We start from the raw sequence: 18,448 nt of genomic DNA, 5'->3' as shown, positions 1-18,448 counted from the left end.
TGAGGACATGCCGGTGTGACTGACCAGGAGATGATGCTCCATGCTGAGTTCAGCAAAGTGAGGCCATTGGGAGCAGACCAATAATCCGATTCCATGCGTAGTGCGAGATTCCTTGATTGCGTGACGACTGCTCGTGCCCCATGTACCAAACAGCACATCATGCCCGTTCCCGTGGGCGGTATGGATCGAAGATTTTACAATAATTTGCAGTGAACAGAGACACGCATCAAGTAGCTTGGCTCACTTTATTTCTACTCGTCTCTCCAATTCCAGACGTATGATTGCTACGAATGAGCAAGATGTACCATCGCTGTAAATACAACGGGAGAAGAGTAAAGCTTCATTCGTTTCTTCCGGTCATCACGCCACAGAAATTGCACGAGTTTTCATCCCAACTGTGCCCACATGGGTGACTACCGCTTTAATTAGGATGCGAGTACATAGATGTTACGAGGGTAGCATGTACCACCTATTTGGCAGATCGATTGGTACATAATGTTTGCTGCACGTAATGCGACATTGAGAGCCGGTAACACATGCAGGCGACTAAATCCCAGCAACACATATACACTTAGCATTTGTCTGTCACGCTTCTGAGTATGCTGCTACTTCGGCGATGAATCTAAAAGTTGAGAGAAAGCTGGGCATGACGTCGGAGAAAAGATCAAGAATCACGCAGACCGCATCTAATTTTGTTTCCACTTTTGTAATCTTTTTTCTCGTCCTTCTTCCTCTGATTAAAAAAGGTGCTTCTAGTGATACATGAACTTACAACTTCATGCTAACCTGTGAAATTACAATGCAAAAAGACACTTCTAACACTGTGCTATCAACATTCAACTGGGGGCACATGGGTGGCACTGCCGAAACTTGCATTACTTGCAAAATTCTCCTAGAAGCAGCTCACCTTATAGCGAGTAAGAGCATTCAGAGACGCGACGACGGAGATGGATTTGAGCAAGACACGGATGAACGCCTGGCCAAACTCGGACGCTTGGGTGACATTTCGGAGAATTCAAGCTGTGAGGCACACAAAGACTTTATGCGACATGCGTTCAGTCTAGATGAAAGCCAGACATTACCAACTAGATTGATCTCTGAGGACGGCGTAGTTGAAATGGGCTGGCGGGTAGAGACAGGCTTCGCAACTCTTGCTTTGTATGGTAGCGACAGCTGCGCTGAAGAAGACGTTTTGTTGCTGGACAGTGAGCCCGACCATTTTGGGTTGTCTTGCATGGGGCGATCCAGAGATGAAGGATTCATCAATATCGACCTATTAAAGAACTGGATCTCCACTTGCGAAACATATCATACAGAAAGTTGTTGTGTATCGACTTCGCCTTCTACCTCGCTATCATATATGATCGACACCATAAGCTGCTGCTTAGTTCCAGCCAGGCAGGAATTTCGATATGTGGCACTTAGCTACGTATGGGGCCAGACTGAGATGATAAAGACAACCAAGGAGACGCTCAGCGCTCTGCAGGAGGCTGGAGCACTGGGTGCAAATACACACTTGAAGATACCTCAGGTCATAAGAAATGCCACCGCCCTTGTTTCTCGGCTAGGAGAGCGTTACCTATGGGTGGACTCTCTCTGTATTATACAGGATGACCAGGAGAACTTGGATCGCCACATCCGTCATATGGCTTCCATCTATGCATCTGCCCTTTTCACAATTGTTGCTGCCGACGGTCTGAATGCAGAGCATGGCATTTTGGGGATCAGAGGCATATCCGCAGCCCGAGAGCTTCCACCCTCGTTGCAACTAACGTCGAAACTTCGTCTACAACTGCGAAAGTCGGTCAACATACTTGCCAGCCCCTGGGGTGGCCGAGGCTGGACTCTGCAAGAACACATCTTCTCCAGGAGGAAACTCGTCTTCGTCCATGACTCTGTTCAATGGATATGTCAAGAATGCCGATGTTTTGAAGACATCTGCCAGGTCTCTCCGTCCATCCGGAAGATGAAAAGAAGAGAATACGACATGGAGCAGGAACTTGAAAGTCTTGGGGATCTCGCGCTCGAATATCCAATGATATCTGAGTTGGAGGGGCTTTTGCATGATTATAGTACCAGACATCTTACCTACCAAGGCGATGTCCTCAATGCCGTTGGTGCAGTCTTCACGGCTCATCGTAAGGCTTTCCCTCATGGATTTCTCCTTGGCTTGCCGATAGATTTCCTCGACATGGCGCTGTTGTGGTCTCACTCCTATCGCCCAGCGAGGCGTCAGGCGCGCTTGCACTCTTCGCGGACTCATTTCCCAAGCTGGACGTGGGCTGGGTGGGTAGGCGTATTGAAAAACGGGCAATGGCGTTCTGCAGCTTATATAAAAGACGCAGATGAGGAATCTTGGATTGATCGCAAGGAGTGCCAGACCATCCCAATACTTGAATGGCGGTGTCGGTCTAGCAGTGACTTTCTAGATTTGCTGATCCCAGGGCAAAACAGCGCCCATGCTTACAAACAAAACTTCATGGGAAAGAAGACTGGGCTCCCACGTGGATGGAAGTATGAAGACGAATCATTCGGGCCAGTCTCTGAAAAAGACACCCGCTTAGCTGAGAGCAACTCGAGCAGCGGCTGGGCTCTCGCAACGCCTTACTATTATTCCTACGACGCTGCTCCTGGTGTCAAGTTTTGGCATCCGGTACCAGTCTTCCTTGAGCCATTAAGCACTACTATGGTTCCTGCCAATGCTCGGATTCTATGTGCGAAGACCCGAAGAGGCCGTCTTTGGGTGATCAGTGCCAAGGATCATGCCGATGGAATCAAAGGTTTGCCATTCGTAGGTGTAGGAGCAACATGTGTCCGCCTTTTCAGCCACACAATTAAAGTCGATACTGTGCTCACGAATGAAAAGGGAGACTTGGTTGGCGATTTGCGCATCGACGATCGGGAAGACATCCATCTTGTCAACGAACTCAAATGTGAAGCCGATCAAGCCGGCCTTCCTTGCGAGCTGGTTGCAATTTCCAAAGGAAATGATTTCATAGAGCCTATGGAGCCTTTGAAGGAGACCTACACATTTTACAACGTCCTGTGGATAAAATGGGAAGACGGCATCGCGTATCGAAGAGGCGTGGGTCGAGTCACAAAGGAGACATGGGAAAGCATGGAGCTGGAAGATGTTGACTTAGTGCTAGGCTGAGGAAGACCAACATTCATTATCACCGCGTGAAATAAATAATGCGTTGCTTAAACTAGGAAAGGTTTCAGAGCTTCTGGACCAGTGTTAATTCTTACTACGGTATTCACATAAAGTATTGGGATGTGTCTAGAAACTTTCTGTTGAGTTAAAGGCTCTCCTCACAACCTGGGAAGATATACTTATTCCGCGCATGAGAATTTCCAGAACCCTATGTGATAATTGATTGCGATCTTTCAAAATTGAAGTTAACGCAAGTTTTTTCCCCAGGTTTTCAGAATGTGCAAGCAACCCTTCTCATGGTAGTCTAGTACCTAGGCGGATATACCTCTGTCCAAGCGGGCCAGGGAGAATATCTCTGCAAGCATGAAGATAGGGACTAGTGCACGAACCAATGATCTTAGCCAAAGCATCTGAAGGACTTTAACTTACATTGCTTATATCTATATGTGTGGATCAGTATCTGGGTGATGTGAGTCTGCTCACGTACGGACAACGTGTGATATAATGTTGCCCAACCGGCCAACACTACCTACATACACTTAGGTGTCCATTTCCTCACTAATTACCAATTATCTAGCATTCATATAAAGATGTTTGGCTCCTCCTGAAATGACCATATCTACAGTGTGCTGTGACGCGAAATACTCAATTACACATTCGGGGGGCGGGGGCACATTTCACGTCAGATGCATCAACTCCACACTTTGCCAAAAGCGCTTGATCCAGCTGCATTGATTCTAGATTGCTTTTAGGTCTTATTTCCCTCACCAGATTGAGACCATCCACCAGCAGAGAAATCTAGTACCCATCCTCTCAATCCTCAAACCTCTCGTTTAGCCTGTGTATGTTTCCACTTTTTTTGGCCGGTAGTCCGAGACATTCGGCTGTGATATGACCGGTATCGTCGGCCAATGATATGGTAATTTTGGATCACTAGCAGTGATTAGCATATTTCTGGATATGTGTGAGACCTCAGTGGCACATACCCTGTCTCTCCCTTCTCTGCGATCAGGTTGACATCGTAGACATAGAAATCGAAGGGTTTGACCCGCTTAGCTTGTACCACGGCACCCAGGTATTTGTCGTCAAAGATGACCGCGTCGTCCTGATTAAACACGGGTTTCATCATGTTGCTCATTGTGGCGTTTGTACTTTTGGGCTGGTTTATGTTGCTGATATTGTTCTGGCTTTGCTCGCACTGCAGTTGCGTTGACTAATGCTGCTTCTCTTGATAGCTTGATTATTGGTTATGCTTTCTGATTATGGTGTGCTCTGTCTTGAGAGTGGGCTGGTAGAAGGCAAGAGAAAAGGCTTTTTATAGGAATTCTCCGAACAGTCACACTACAATCTTCTAGAAAGACTTTCTTGTGACGGTATCTCTCCAAATGATGAGCAAAGTTTCTATACACAGGTTATTGCTTGTCAGACCTTGTCCAGAGTGGAGTTTCATCGTTTTTCACAGACTCTCGACTGCAATACCCAGTTCGGCAGTCGTTACTTTAGAATGTAATGATTATCAGTTAACACTGACTGTTACTTATCAAATTCTTGTCCTTTGTGACTCGCTACTCTCTTGAACCTTGGGCTGAAGGACAAAAGCCTGTGTACCGATGAGTTCACAATAATCACACCTTTGCAATACTCATAAATGAGTAGCAGAAGGAATCTGGCTGAATTTGCATGACAAGATATCGAAATCTCGTAACACCAGAGAACTTTTTTTTTTTTTGGAATCAAACTGATCTCATGCATTTCCTTAAGACTGCCATTGACTATCCGTCCCCGAACTACAAGACACCACGTATGCCCTATCTCAACACTGCCGAAATGATGTTCTGTGCGTTCTGCGTCCGCGCACAATGATCCTCAGGAAGACACCACAGGTGGCCTGAAGCCATAGCTTCGACTCCTCTGCACAGTCTCCGACATACACAACAAATTTGCGTCATTCTCAATGTCCGTATGCTTCACGAGCGAGGCTGGACCACCACCTTTACAACTGCAAGTGAACCGCCACTTCCGACGGCATGAGCATGATTTCATATTCAAGCAGAAGCAACCTCGACTTTGGGTGTAGCATGCGTCTTGACATATAGAGTCCCAGGCGATCCATGGGGCGTTCCCGGAGGGCCAGCCTGAGCTGGGCTGCTGTTGCCTTAGTCGACTTTTTCGATACTCCGGGACATAGTCAAGCAAGGCTGTTTGAAAACGGTATGGTGTGAGTATGAGTGGAACTATTGTGTTATAAAGCAGAATGCGAGGACTTGGTTTAACCCGTCGCCAAAGCCTTCCGCTGACGGATCGACATGTCGTGGTCGAGGTTCCAAGGGATATAGCTTTTTTGGTATGGCTATTCTGTTGTCCAGTATAAGTGGGGTTCATATTTCCCAATCATTCAAATTGGGTGTTTGATGGTGTGCTTTGGTCATGTCGGGTCAACATCAGTTGAATTATTGCGCTTAGTCGTTGCCGTTCGTTGCACTCGTCCTCACGGTCATGTCCATAAAAAGTTTTCTGGTCTAGGCTAAGATCAAAGCTCGGTTTATCGGCTGTAGTTGTTGACTGCCAGACACCATGAGGCGGGGGTATTTACTATTTTTCCTGTGAGAGTGACCCAAGGTAGAGGCATCCTCAGATGGGAGAGAATAATGTACCTGGGCTGGAGGAAGGAACTTGAGGGGGAGGGGTTGTGACCTGGGGGAGAGCGAAAGTTGGGCCGAGTGGCTTGTTTTAGAGACAAGGAGACAGGAAGAGGGAGATAGGAGGATGGAGGGAGGGACCAAATCATTTCACGAAGCACATGAGCACATTAACACCGAACATGATCAAATGACCCAGCTATATTCCAACTCCATGCCCGCACCAACAAAGCCTCCTAACCTCACACGAAACAGAGCAAACTAGACTCATTCTGCAACTGAGAAGCCATCCACGCCTATGTGTATGTATGCGGGAACGCGTTCTAATTTTTCATACAACACACAACCCTGCCCTCCCTTTCAAAACCCCACCCCAATTCAAACCTACAAGATAATGCCCAACTCCCCACGATCAATGCCATCTTCAGAAAGGTTAGGGTAATAAGGCACCATAGCATCAGCCTGCATGACATAGGCATCATTATAAATCCTCCAGAACGGCTGGCGCACCTTGCGCGCAGGGTGGAACAGCCCAGCCCAGACATAGTTCATGACGAGACCGGGGCCCACAGCGACACGAATAGCCTCGATGGCCTCGATGACACGGTCGATGACGTGGGGAGACTGCTCATAGGCGTTGGGCAGGATGAGGTTGAGGCAGTGGAGCATCGCGTCCTCGAGCCCGAGGCCGACGACGCCGAGCGCAATGTGCTTCACCACCGACGCCGCCGTCTGCCGGTGCACTTGGTCTCGGTCGATGAGAGCGTCCTCGAGAAGTGGCACTACTGCGTACACGTAGTCCTTGGCCATCTCGCCGATGTACTCGAACAGGAACGAGAGCGACTTGAGCACGCCCGTGCGCACGTTGAGCTCCGCCACTGACGCGTACTCGTTCATCAGCGCTGGGAGGACCGTGAACGGTGCGCAAGTCTCAGCGACGATACCGATGGCCTGATGTGCGTGTTAGCAGCCTGAACAAACATAAAAATGAGACTTAGGGTTGGAGCTGGGGGGATCACTCACAACTGCCGTGTTAACACGGCTCTGACGCTCCTGCACCCGCAAGTTGGACAACAATGTCGCCAGCACATCTTGGGGGCCAATGGCCTTGGCGATGAAACCAAAGGTGTTGTTGGCAGCGCGGCGGATGCCCTTCTTGTGTGCCTTAAGCATGTCGAGCAGCTCAAAGCAAATACGCATCCACTCGCGCGCGTTAACAGACTCGGGGCCGCGGTCGGCGATACGCCCGACCAGGTCAACTACATTCTCCTGCACCCGCTCGTGCCGGTTGCGCAGGATGGGCGTCAGCCGCGGGAGCAGGTCCTTGATGGGCGGCTGCATTTGGTTGATGCCGACGACGGTGACGATTGATCGCAAGGCACCAAGGATGGCGCCGAGAACCTCGGGGTATTCTTCGCCCAGGTATTCGTAAAGCACGATGCCGAGCTTGCCTAGGAGTGCGTCTTCGCCGCACTGGGCCATGACCATTGCGATGCGAGAAATGAGGTCGGCAGCCTGCTGTCGGGTTGCCGCACTCTTGTTGTTGAGCCGCCAGAGGATAGTACTGACGATTTGCGGCAGGTATGGCTTGGTCCTTGTGCCCAGCGCGTTGACGCATGAGCCAAAGGCGTTCAGCACCACGACGTCTTCGACCGACTGCTCCTGGAACGAGTGGAGGATACCGTCGATAAGCCGCTCCTCTAACCTCTCACCAATGTCAGCAGCGCCAAGAGATGCGACAAGCTTCTCAATAGTTTCGACGGTCATTTTACGGTAGGCCTCGCTCTCGTCTTTCAGGTTGCCGACGATCCTCTCCAGAATCTCACTGACACCAACTTTCTGCCCAAGATCACAGGTGGTCTCGACAACCGAGCGGTAGTTTCGTTTGTCAAGTGCCACTCTCCGGACCCAAAAGTTGGAAAAGAAGTCATCCAGCACGTGAGACTTGAGGTAACCTGCAGTGACTCCTTCAGTCTGGGACATCTTGGAAAGCACTGTCAAGACCACACGCCTCATCTCATCGTCAGGGCTCTGGAATTCTCGTAGCACAACATCCATAATCTGTGACGTGTAGTAATTCGCGTACTCTTCGTCCATCAACGGGATGATGAAACCAACAGCCTTGAGGAACGCAGCCAAGTTCTTTCCTCGTTGTCGCTTCGTGCCCGTCCACAGCGGGTTGAGGATACTGTCGAAGCTTTCAATACCGTAAGGGTTGGCAGCTTCAGCCAGTGCCGCGGTCGCGAGCGCCGTGACGGTACGCACCTTGGTCTGCTCGTCGTTCAGGTTGGGCCTGATGCATTCGACTAGGTCTGTGAGGTGAGGTAGCACGGAACAACCCATTAGGATAGCAATTTGCTGCACAATCTTGACACCCGTGTGTCGTGCCTGCCAGCTCTTCTTGGTTCGCGTAACAGCTCGCAGGAAGGGAATAAGGGCCGGAATTCCGAGGGCCGAGGCGACAACTGCAAAAGCACGAGCCGTTGTGTTTCGAACGTACTCATCGACGTGGTCAATATCAGGTCTCATGGTACTGATCATAGTTGACAAGCCAGCGGCCTTGGCGAGGTTGGAGATAATCTCACGACCCTCGACACGGGCGTAGTAGTCTTGATCGATCAGAAGAGGCTCGATGACAACGAGGATCTTGTGCGTATATGGCCTCACCAATTCGTCCAACTTGTACAGCACTCGGTCAATGACCTTCACCAGCAAGTGGCGCTCCTGATCCTCAAGCGTCCTCTCCATAAGAAGCGGCAGGATCTGGTTGAATAGCGGGCCGGCGCCGAAGCTTCGTGCATTGTCGGTCAGCTGACGCAGTGCAGTCTTTCGCATGGGCGGTGTACCGTTCTTGATCTTGAGGAGCAACCTCATGATCTTCCTCTCTTTGAGCTCATCCACGCTCAGATGTTCCTCGTCGACAGTCTCGGTAAGTTTGGAGAAATACTGCATATCCTCTGGCTTGAAAAACTGTAAATCACCAACACCGGGAATCTCCTTTGGTAGCTGATTCCCAGCCAGCCGCGCTGAGTTGGGGTCCTGCATCATGAACCCGGTCGTCTGAACCGGAGTTTGCATGAGCTTGTGTGCAGGAGCACGAACTGGGGCGTATCCTGGCGGTGGCTCGAGAACCTTGTATCCGTCAGCCTCGCCCGGCAGGATGGCGTCGAGCTCCTCGTCGCTAATGGGCGCATTGCGTGCTGACATGTCCATGCCAAGAGGAGCTGCCGGAAGCATCGAGCCTTGAGAGGGGTGCATGGGCGTGGCAAGTCCGGTGTTGCCAACGGGCGTGGCCGCTGGAGCCTGGTCCCAGCGCGACCGCTTCTTGACTTCGGCGCCCGGAACCTGGATCGCGGGAGCTTCGTCCCAGCGCGACCGCTTCTTCTTCTCCGGCTGTGCTTCTGGCGCAGGTGTCGCGTCATCCGCCGAACTCACATCCCACCTCTTCTTGCGCTTCCGACCAGCCGCAGCCTCTGTAGAGCCGGCTTCCTCGTTTTCCTTGTCTCCGTTGGTCAGTGCCAGCGTCGGCTTGTGCTCCTCGGTCGCATCGGCATCCCCATTCTTGATCTTATCCTCGATGGCCTTCCTGACTCGTTCCTCTTCTCGCTCCAGCTCTGCCTTTTCCATGACGGTTCTGTAGGTCTCGCCATCCTGGCCCGCGGCGGCCGCCTGCCTGTTCGCCGCAAAGGGGTCGGCACGTGTGGGGGTCAGCACGCGGTCGAAGCGCCTCTTCTGGTAGTCGGTCTCTCGATCCGAGATGCGGTTGCTGCGCTCGCCCTTGCCCAGCAGCACATCCTCCTCTTCGACACCCTCGCCTCGTGAGAACTCGTCGATCTGCGCCTGGGTGGCGGTGTACTGCCCGACCAGGCGGCGGGAGTTGTCGGGGCCATCGACGTCCATGTCATCGCCATCGTCGTCGCCGGCAGGCAGCGAGGTGTGGTATCCGGCAAACTTGTCGGCGCCATTTCGCTCGTAGAGGTCGGTGTCATAGGCTTCGGTGAGGCTGGCCTTGGTGGACGAGTCGCGCTGGGAGGAGAGGTCTCGTGAGGCTCCTTTCTTGGCTGCTGCAGCGGCGTTGCGCTCGGCCTGCAGCTTGCGGATCTGCTCGAAGTCCGAGTCCGACATGGTTGCAAGATTAATCGACTACATGTATCGTGTTGGCTTGTATCTGTAGGACCGTGGCACAGGATGGGGAGGGGCTCGGACGGGCTGTCTGGATGGCGTTGATGGTTTGGCGAGGAGGCGACGTCGCGAAAATTAGAGCTCTGTCGTGAAATGGTAGGGACCTAGTCTGCGGTAGCACAAGGCTGGAAACTTAAGTGGGTCTCCTTGGAGGTGCCCATCTCCGCCGAGTGGCGGCTTTGCGTTAGTCCCATTTTCGGCCCCCGGGGCCCCCTGTCAGCCTGTCTGCGGGCGAGGGAAAGTGTACATTGTACCATCCCTCTCCAATCCTCATGCTCAAGAAGAGGACTTTCAAACAAGACTCATTTCATTCATCGCTTTTTGTATGACTTCAAAAAGCTAGTTGTACATGGGTATCAATCTTATCATCCTGCCTTGAGAATGAGATCTACTGTAAAGCACCTTCTCAAAAATAAACACCAGAAACCGTGGCAGGCCCCCGAACGCCTGTTTGATGCTGCCTCTCACCAACCAACGCCTGACCCGACAAAGATGTTTCCATGATCCCGTTGACCCGATACCTTTCTGATTGGCCTCGTTACATCTCCAAGTTGTATGCCTATCGAGTACTTTGGGGTCCCATGGCCTGGCGTGAGCTGATCACTCCTGGATTCCAACCGGCTTATTGCTCGAGAAGAGAAACCATCCATGGTCCATCAACAGGATTGAATTGTCTCTGCTTCTCATCGAGAGGCAGATACTCATTTCCTTGCTCCAGGATCTTTTTGGCCTCTTGGACTACCTGGTCAGGCAGTAGAATTTCCTCCTCGTCCATCGCCTTGTGCTGAAACAGGAGCTTCATGGCATACACACCCTGCTTGGCGGAGCACGAGAACTTGACATGAGGGTTCAGAATCCAGACAGTGACGGCCTCCTTCTCTCCCTGCAAGACAACCTTTGCACTGCCAGAGCGAGCCTGGGTCGCGACGAGGGCCGCAGCGAGACAATGAGACAGAGATGGTGGGGCAGAGGAGGGCTTGCTCTTGCCGGCTTCAGCTTGGTCGACGAGGTTGAGCTTCCACTTGAAGAGCGCGAGGCCATTCTTGCGGTTGTCAACCCGCCCGAGCTGAGTCTTGCACTTGTGGCAGTGTGCATCGAGAGTACGGAAACCGCTGTAGTCCTGGGATACGATGCTGTCGTGTGCGGCGTCGTAACGAGGGATCTATATCATGGCAAATCAGCAAGGGCCGTGCTATGGTGCAGTCGTTAAGATTTATGTGACTCTGACTAATCGCGACAGGCCCAGGACTTTGAGCAAAATCGGTGAAAAGCAGAGTAGCTGGCCCTCTGCCTCAAAACGAGAAAACCGCGTCGCAGACACGAGGGTTCACTTGTTCCTCAGCAGCTCGCTGGATGCAAGGCGAGCCAGTGGTTCGATCTTGGGCAAATGTATAGGTAGCCACACCACCAAGGAGGCGGACACCTTCTTTGATGCCCTATCGGGTGGGACATATGTGTAGGGAGGATTTGGAATGGAACAGGAAACTAGATTGGAGATGATATATGCTTACCAACAGACAGTTGCAGTCGTCCTGAGAGAAAAGAATGGTCATTAGATCAACAAATCCGACCCCATTCTTCGCAGAAATGATGGAATTGGCACCGTAACCACGAGAAGCCAGGTCATCCTCAGAAGCCTTCTCTTGAGCACCGGCAGCAGCATCATTCGCCTGGCCACCAGCAGGTTTGTGGCAGTGCCAAAACTCCATCATCTCGGCCCAATTTTCACTGGGCAAGTCCTTGAACGACTTGATTGTCTCCTCTGGGATGATGGGCTCATTGCATCCTCGACAAGCAATACGCAGTCCCGGCTTAAGATCCGCTGCAGACCAGGGCACGCCGTCCGCGGCGATAAGCTGTGCGGCCTGAGCCTCCTCTGGAGTGGGAAGCAAGCGCCAGCTCATCTTATCGAGGCCTGGCTTGACCTCTCCTGGGAGATGCTCGCCGGCGATGCGGTTCTTGACCGGCAGGCGCAGCTTGGTGCTGCTGCCGTCGTGGTCGACGATCAGATGTAACGCATCCCTCGCGACGAGAACCTTGGTCTTGTGGGTTGAAGGGGTAGGGAGGTGTATGACCACAGAAATCCGACCCAGGCGTGGTAGAAACTCGGCATAGATGTTGGGCTGGGTCATCACTGTGGTGGCCGCAGCTGATGCAGGAGGCTGCGGGTCTGCCGCCATGGTGGAGGGCGACGAAGAGCCAGCCAAGGCCTTGCAGCTAAGGCCTGTCGTTATCAGTTACGCGACATCTATTTCTAGGTATCATCCATACGTAGACGTACATGGAGAACCGATGAAGTAAGAGGAAAGACAACAACACAGCCAAAGGAGGACTACGTTGCGTGAGGATTGAGGTCGAGCCGTGCCCAGTGGTGGTTGCAGAGAGTGACTTTGAGACTGATGCTTTGCAGTGTTGATTGAGCTTTAGCGGTGCTGATTAGTCAGGAAACCCTACCCCGGAGAAAATATCTAGATGAGCCTCCCTCCCCCAAACACACTACCGTCCACCTTCTCACATCGCAAGCAATCAACACAGCTAACTCCAAGACTTCGACTAGATGCCATCAGCATGCTCCCAAGGCGTGTGATTTCCTCTGCTATTCTTACCTATGATCTCGAAATACCATTACAGCGCTCTATTTGTAATTAAACCCATTATTGCTGCAACTCCTCCCGCTCTATCAATGAACAGGAAAAGCATATGATGGCGCATAGAAACGTGGAAGAGTAGAGCCGTCTATTTTCCCAAGATGTCCAGAATGATCCCTGCTGCCTTCTCCCTCCCAGCATTCTCAGGATGCTTCGCTCCAACTATACGCGCCTTCTCACGGAACGCCTCCCGCTCGCTCACCAGCACCCTCTTCAGCGCACTGCCGAGCTCGACCCTCTCCCACCGCGGCGCGGCGCCCTTGTTGGCCCACACCCCGACCCCGTTCAGCTCGACCCGGTTTCCAAAGTCGTAGCAGTCGATCCAGCCCGGAACCAGCACCTGCGGCACCCCTGCGGCGATGGCCTCGTGGTGCGAGTTGGCCCCGCCGTGGTGCACCGAGCACGCGATATGGCCGGACTGGAGCACCGCGCACGGGTCTGCCTCGACCCAAGGCGTGATGCGCACCCGATCTGTCGATATCTCCGGGCTTAGTGTCTCGTAGACAGCCTTCCAGTCGCCGTCCCACGAGGACTGGTCGCTGGCATCCTTCCGCTTCAACTTCCACAGGACCTGCAGCTTGCCCTTCTCAGGCGCGTGCTCTTCCGCAGCGTCGAGCAGGTCCCGCAGCGCAAGCGCAAACTCCAGTGCCTCACCCGGCTTGACCGCGAACTGTGTGCCCAAGTTGACATAAACCGTCGGGCCCTTAGCAAGCCACCTCTCGAGCGCAGGGTCGACCTCAGCCAGCCTCCTCGACGGCCGCACGATGGGCCCACACGGCGTGACGTGGGCCGGCAGCACGGAGAAGGGGTAGTCGAGGTCCTCGCTCATGGCGCAGAGCAGGCGCACCCCGGGCGGCGGCGCCTTGACGACGCCCAGCTCCGCGAGCGTCAGCAGCTCCAGATCGTCCTTGCCCGTCTGCTCGCGCAGCAGCCGTACCGCCTCTTTCATTCGCGTGTCCGTAAGCATCGTAAACGCCAGCACCATCAACAGGCCCGCGTTCATGGGCACCTGGTGCCACGGCACCGGGTACGGCAGGGCTGAGCCGATCACGGGGTACTTCCACAACGCCGCGGCGTACGGCTGCAGCGGCACCGCAAAGTCCTTGATCGTGTTGGGTGCGAGGACGGTCCACTTCAGCCCCAGGTTGAACGCCGCCGTCAGGGCTGGCACGTGCAGCGGGTCCACGACCGTCAAGTCCGGTCCGACTGACTTGATGATCTCCACTATCTGCGAGTAGATGTCGGCGACCTCAGCCGGCTCCCATGGCATTGCGCCATATGAAAACTGTCGCATAAACTTCGCGGCGTTGGCGAAGTTGGGCAGTGGCAGCTCCCACGCCTGCGCGATGCCTGCCTCGGGCCGCATCATGGCCTGGAACTGTGAGATGCCCTCGAAGGCATGGAAGTGGATCTTGTGCGGCGCCGTCGCCGGGAGCGTCTTGTCCGCCAGGCGTATTGCGTTCTGCACCTCGGACTCCATGCGCTTCTCCGAGCCGATGTGAAGCTGGACGGGCGCCCCTGTCGCGAGGATTGCGTACGCCGTCGCCAAGATCACGTTGGCTTGGCCGTAGTCGCTCGAGCAGAGGAACAGGATCTTCTTCGGGGCTGCCATCTTGTCGGGTTTTCCAGCGTGATCTCCCAAAGGTGACTGTTACTACCCTAGAAGGTAGATTGATCAAGTGCGAAGAACCCAAAGGAATGGGTCGTCGTCTTCAATCTGGGGTTGGTCACATATGTGGTTGTCGTGGACCCCTGCTTATCTTCCTTCATACGTACCCCTGGACCATGCGTGTTGGTTACATTGAGTGGGCCCGGCCAATACCCCCGGAGGTTTTAAAATTGCGATGGGAAAGGATTCAGCATCGAAGAAGCAGTTCATGTTGCTGCATAGTTTTGTCATGGGGCTGAGTCGTGGTAGATGGCAGGAAGGACCTGACTGCACCAGTATGATTGGAATCTGGGTATTAAAAGCGAATTACAGACTTTTTACGATCGTCAGAATTCCTTTATTCATCATGAGTTCATCATTACTTTTTCTAATTATTGTCCCTCGGTAAATTCAATAGTCATAGTCCGAGTCAGGTTTGGATCTAGCCAAGAAGTTTGAGGCCTGGATACCAATCCTTCCAAGTTATGCACTAGAATGGCTTAGGTGTAAATAACATGGACCTCAATCAGCAACTTGATCGATATTTAGCTGCAACGTAAGAGCCATGAGGAGAGGCAATTTGGAGTTTATGCGCTGCCAGTGCCCACGCTTTCCTCAAAGTCTTCATGGACGAAGTATATGTTATACCGGAGTACAGATCGAGTGGAAAACTCCTGCGTGGCCCAAATACTACATGACCCAATGCTGTCCTTGTTTGAGATATCTGATAGGTCCCAGGATTCCAGTTATGCGATGTGAAAAGCTTCACTTGCCGTGTGAATTACACGACTCTCAATGTCATCACCGCGGTGTAGAGGCAGTGATAGAACCGTGTCGTTTTGATTACTAAATTAAACAGTAAAAACAATAGTAGAAATTAGCAGTGTATTATATCGATTTACATTGAAAGTGTTGGGAAAACCATCGCAGTTGGCTATTAAGGAGGTTTTGTACCCCATAGGCATTGCCTGTGAAATTGAATGAGCCCTCATAGTCCACGAAACTGGCCCGGAGTTTTTCAGTCAATGATCATCGTGGTTCAGAGACGTCTGTAAAGCGCTTAGTGCTACCATTCTCTTTCAAACAGGCGTAGAACAGCATGCCATATCTGCACTGCAGGTACAACCAACCTGCATTAGTCTGTAAAAGGTTTCAGTCAGAAGGAACTCAAACCTTTACAGATAAATGCTACTTCGGTAATGTCAAAGGTGCTTTAATTTGAGATTCGTCGGCGAGTGTAAAGTATGGCATCATTTGAAGTGAAAAACAGCTAGAGTCTCTGGGAAGCTTAGTCTGCGAGAGAGAGACTTGCTCTTAGTCACTCCAAATGCACATTCCCATCCAGTCGTGATGGAATGAGTCCTAATGCATCAAGATTTTGACAAATATAATGATATGTGTTTGCCTCGCTAGCATGAGTGAGTTGGGGAGTGATTTGGAGAGTGAGTTGTTTAGGGGTGACGAGTTTGGAGTGCAAGAGGGAGATTTTCCTGTGTATAGAAAACAAAGTAAGTGGTGAACTTTAGAAACATAGAAATGAATCTAGAGAACGAAAACAGTAGAGAAAGAAGAAGTTTGGGCACGGTAAAATGTTGGGATACAAGGTCTCGGGCTAAATCAGGACGAGGTTCATGGGGCCAAAAATAAGAGAAGTACCATGACTAGAGTCCAACTTGCAGTGTCATCTCAAGAACCCTTTCTAATAATGTTTACAAGCGAGGCAATTGTCAGGTCTAAGGGGAATATCATCAGTCGCCCAGACAAGCTACGGGATAAAACGCGTGCGGCTTTACCGTAGCTGGTAGCGTGATCCTACCGGAAAGGCTCCAGTGGCTCCATCATCGTACCATCCAGACCACCCGGAGACACAGGCCACACAGCATCTAGATCTAGACCAACTGGACCCGCGAGAAGTCAAAACGTGCCTTGCATATAGGCAGAAAAGTTCTGGGGAGAATCCTGCTCACCTGATAGGTGGAAAATTGGCCGTCCTCTCCTGGATTGAGACTCGTCACTTTTCCGGCTCCGGACAACGAGAACAACGTGACAAGACACTTCGCAAAGATGATTGTATCGTCGGGTTCGTCCAGAACGTCCTGTCACGCGTGGGATGGGTAACGGGTGGCCAGATGCGATATCATGACCTCGCCGGCGCAACGGATGCGTTGGCCACAGCCACACATGCAGCTGAAGATGGAATACTTATAGTAGAGCATCATCTCGCAAATCAACAATGCAAGATACCCCAGACTCTCCAGGAATCAAAACAACAAAACCAGTGATATAGATTCGACACAGCCTCTCACATAATGTCGGCTACCACGCAAATCTCCTCCGACATCCATTCGGCCGCAGGCGCCAGCCTCACGCTGACAGGCGCTGGCGATGTAAAACCAATGAAGCCCCTGACCAGGGACGAGGCCATAGGCTTCGAGGCCGACTCACCCGAAACATGGACCGAGATGCACAAGCGCGTACACAAGCTCAAGCCTCAGGGCGACTACGATGTCGACATGCAGATCCTCGCCTGCGGCGTGTGCGGCAGCGACGTACATACTCTCTGCGGCGGCTGGGGCGATCAGCACTACCCTCTCTGTGTCGGCCATGGTTAGTCCTCACAATTTCACTTCTTGGCCATCATGGTCTCCTTTTCAACTGCCATGTACCAAACCCTCAGTCCCAATGCTAACAACAAACCCACCGCACAGAGATCATCGGCCTCGTCACCCGAGTCGGCCCAAAAGTAACCCTCCACAAGCCCGGCGACCGCGTCGGCGTGGGCGCATCCTCATGGGCATGCCTCGAGTGCCGCAATTGCAAGAAGGACAACGAGCAGTACTGCGCGCACCAGCTGGACACGTACGGCGCCAAGTGGCCCGACACGGGCTACGTGACCAAGGGCGGCTACTCGTCGCACATCCGCATCCACGAGCACTACTGCTTCCCCGTCCCCGCGAACCTGCCCACCAACGTCGCGGCGCCCATGATGTGCGCGGGCCTGACCGTGTACTCGCCGCTGAAGCGCAACGGCTGCGGGCCCGGCCGCAAGGTCGGCATCGTGGGCGTCGGCGGCCTGGGCCACCTGGCCGTCATGTTCGCCAAGGCGATGGGCGCCGACGAGGTCTGGGCCTTCATGCTGGACCACAGCCTGGACGAGGACGCACGCCAGCTGGGCGCCACGGGTGTGATTGTCATGTCGGATCCGGGGGTTCAGGAGGAGCACCGCCACACCTTCGACCTGATCCTCAACAGCGCCAGCTCCAGCGTCAACTGCGCGCCCTTCCTGCCGCTGCTGGACGTTCACGGTCGCTGGATCAGTGTCAGCATGCCGGCCAAGAACGACAAGGGAACCGAGGTGTCGACGTGGACGCAGATCGAGAACGGGTGCCTGATTGGCGCGTCGCACCTCGGCTCGCGCAAGGAGGCGCTCGAGATGCTGCAGATTGCGGCTGACAAGGGCGTCCGGACGTGGATCGAGGAGATTGACATCAGCAAGGACGGGCTGAAGACGGCGTTGGAGAGGTGTCGCAAGAGTGATGTGAGGTATCGCTTTGTTTTGACGGGCTTTGACAAGGAGTTTGGTGAGGACATTAAGGATCGCGAGACTTGATGGGTTGAGTGGGAGTTAGTGGATTGGCGTACGGGTCAACTTCAATAAGGAAATGGAAATCCGAGTAATGAATAATAAACAATAAACATCTCTGACAAGACATCATTTGTTTTCGAGACGAGCTTGCATTTGCCCATAGGAGGGGAATTAGTCGGTTGAAGATAGAAGGAGAAATGAGGCGAAAATTGAAAAAGTAAGAGCAGCGTCTCGGTATCATCCAAGCTTGGAGTTCACAATCCAAGCAAGCATGGCCGTGACCACGGAGCAATACCTCCACTACGAAGGTAACAAATTGCAAGGGAGATGCCCCTTATGTGCTCTCAATCAGAGTTTGCACCCAAAGGAGACGCATCAGAGAGGGAGAATAGAGAATTAGAGCGCTAAGGTGGACTGGATAAGAGGCAAAAACCCGCTGTCCGTCAATTCCGTGTTTTGGTCCGTCCATTCAGTTTTGTCTATCACATTGATAAATCATTCACCTCCAATCTCATCATCTTCATCGATCAGGCCACGCGCCACACAACTTCAAGTCGCAGGACCTATAAGCCTAAGGGGACGAAGAGGAGC

The 18,448-nt window shown here is 52.6% G+C and overlaps 6 protein-coding genes across 6 annotated transcripts; 2 read left to right on the top strand and 4 right to left on the bottom strand.

The window, feature by feature from the left end:
- Positions 1-1,645: 1,645 nt before the first annotated feature.
- On the top strand, positions 1,646-3,154 carry J7T55_010656 (uncharacterized protein; the record flags this gene model as incomplete). Its single annotated transcript, XM_053130748.1, has 3 exons — positions 1,646-2,286; positions 2,455-2,780; positions 2,841-3,154. The coding sequence occupies 3 exons, from the start codon at positions 1,646-1,648 to the stop codon at positions 3,152-3,154; spliced, it is 1,281 nt and encodes a 426-aa protein (XP_052990938.1).
- Positions 3,155-3,987: 833 nt separating this feature from the next.
- J7T55_010655 (uncharacterized protein) lies at positions 3,988-4,292 on the bottom strand (the record flags this gene model as incomplete). The annotated part of the gene is made up of 2 exons (XM_053130747.1): positions 3,988-4,087; positions 4,141-4,292. 2 exons carry the CDS (start codon positions 4,290-4,292, stop codon positions 3,988-3,990), a joined length of 252 nt encoding a protein of 83 aa, XP_052990937.1.
- A 1,885-nt stretch (positions 4,293-6,177) lies between these two features.
- On the bottom strand, positions 6,178-9,918 carry J7T55_010654 (uncharacterized protein; the record flags this gene model as incomplete). The annotated part of the gene is made up of 2 exons (XM_053130746.1): positions 6,178-6,744; positions 6,817-9,918. The coding sequence occupies 2 exons, from the start codon at positions 9,916-9,918 to the stop codon at positions 6,178-6,180; spliced, it is 3,669 nt and encodes a 1,222-aa protein (XP_052990936.1).
- A 679-nt stretch (positions 9,919-10,597) lies between these two features.
- Positions 10,598-12,155, bottom strand: J7T55_010653 (uncharacterized protein; the record flags this gene model as incomplete). Its single annotated transcript, XM_053130745.1, has 2 exons — positions 10,598-11,137; positions 11,487-12,155. The coding sequence occupies 2 exons, from the start codon at positions 12,153-12,155 to the stop codon at positions 10,598-10,600; spliced, it is 1,209 nt and encodes a 402-aa protein (XP_052990935.1).
- Positions 12,156-12,711: 556 nt separating this feature from the next.
- Positions 12,712-14,235, bottom strand: J7T55_010652 (glycosyltransferase family 1 protein; the record flags this gene model as incomplete). The annotated part of the gene is made up of 1 exon (XM_053130744.1): positions 12,712-14,235. One exon carries the CDS (start codon positions 14,233-14,235, stop codon positions 12,712-12,714), a length of 1,524 nt encoding a protein of 507 aa, XP_052990934.1.
- A 2,345-nt stretch (positions 14,236-16,580) lies between these two features.
- On the top strand, positions 16,581-17,881 carry J7T55_010651 (uncharacterized protein; the record flags this gene model as incomplete). Its single annotated transcript, XM_053130743.1, has 2 exons — positions 16,581-16,878; positions 16,980-17,881. The coding sequence occupies 2 exons, from the start codon at positions 16,581-16,583 to the stop codon at positions 17,879-17,881; spliced, it is 1,200 nt and encodes a 399-aa protein (XP_052990933.1).
- Between the last annotated feature and the right edge of the window lie 567 nt (positions 17,882-18,448).

This window comes from Diaporthe amygdali, assembly GCF_026229845.1.
Source record: "Diaporthe amygdali strain CAA958 chromosome Unknown NODE_24_length_778219_cov_64_757418, whole genome shotgun sequence".
Taxonomy (NCBI): Eukaryota; Fungi; Ascomycota; class Sordariomycetes; order Diaporthales; family Diaporthaceae; genus Diaporthe; species Diaporthe amygdali.
The sequence above is the reverse complement of the archived record's forward strand: the minus strand, read 5'-3'. Positions and strand labels throughout refer to the sequence as shown.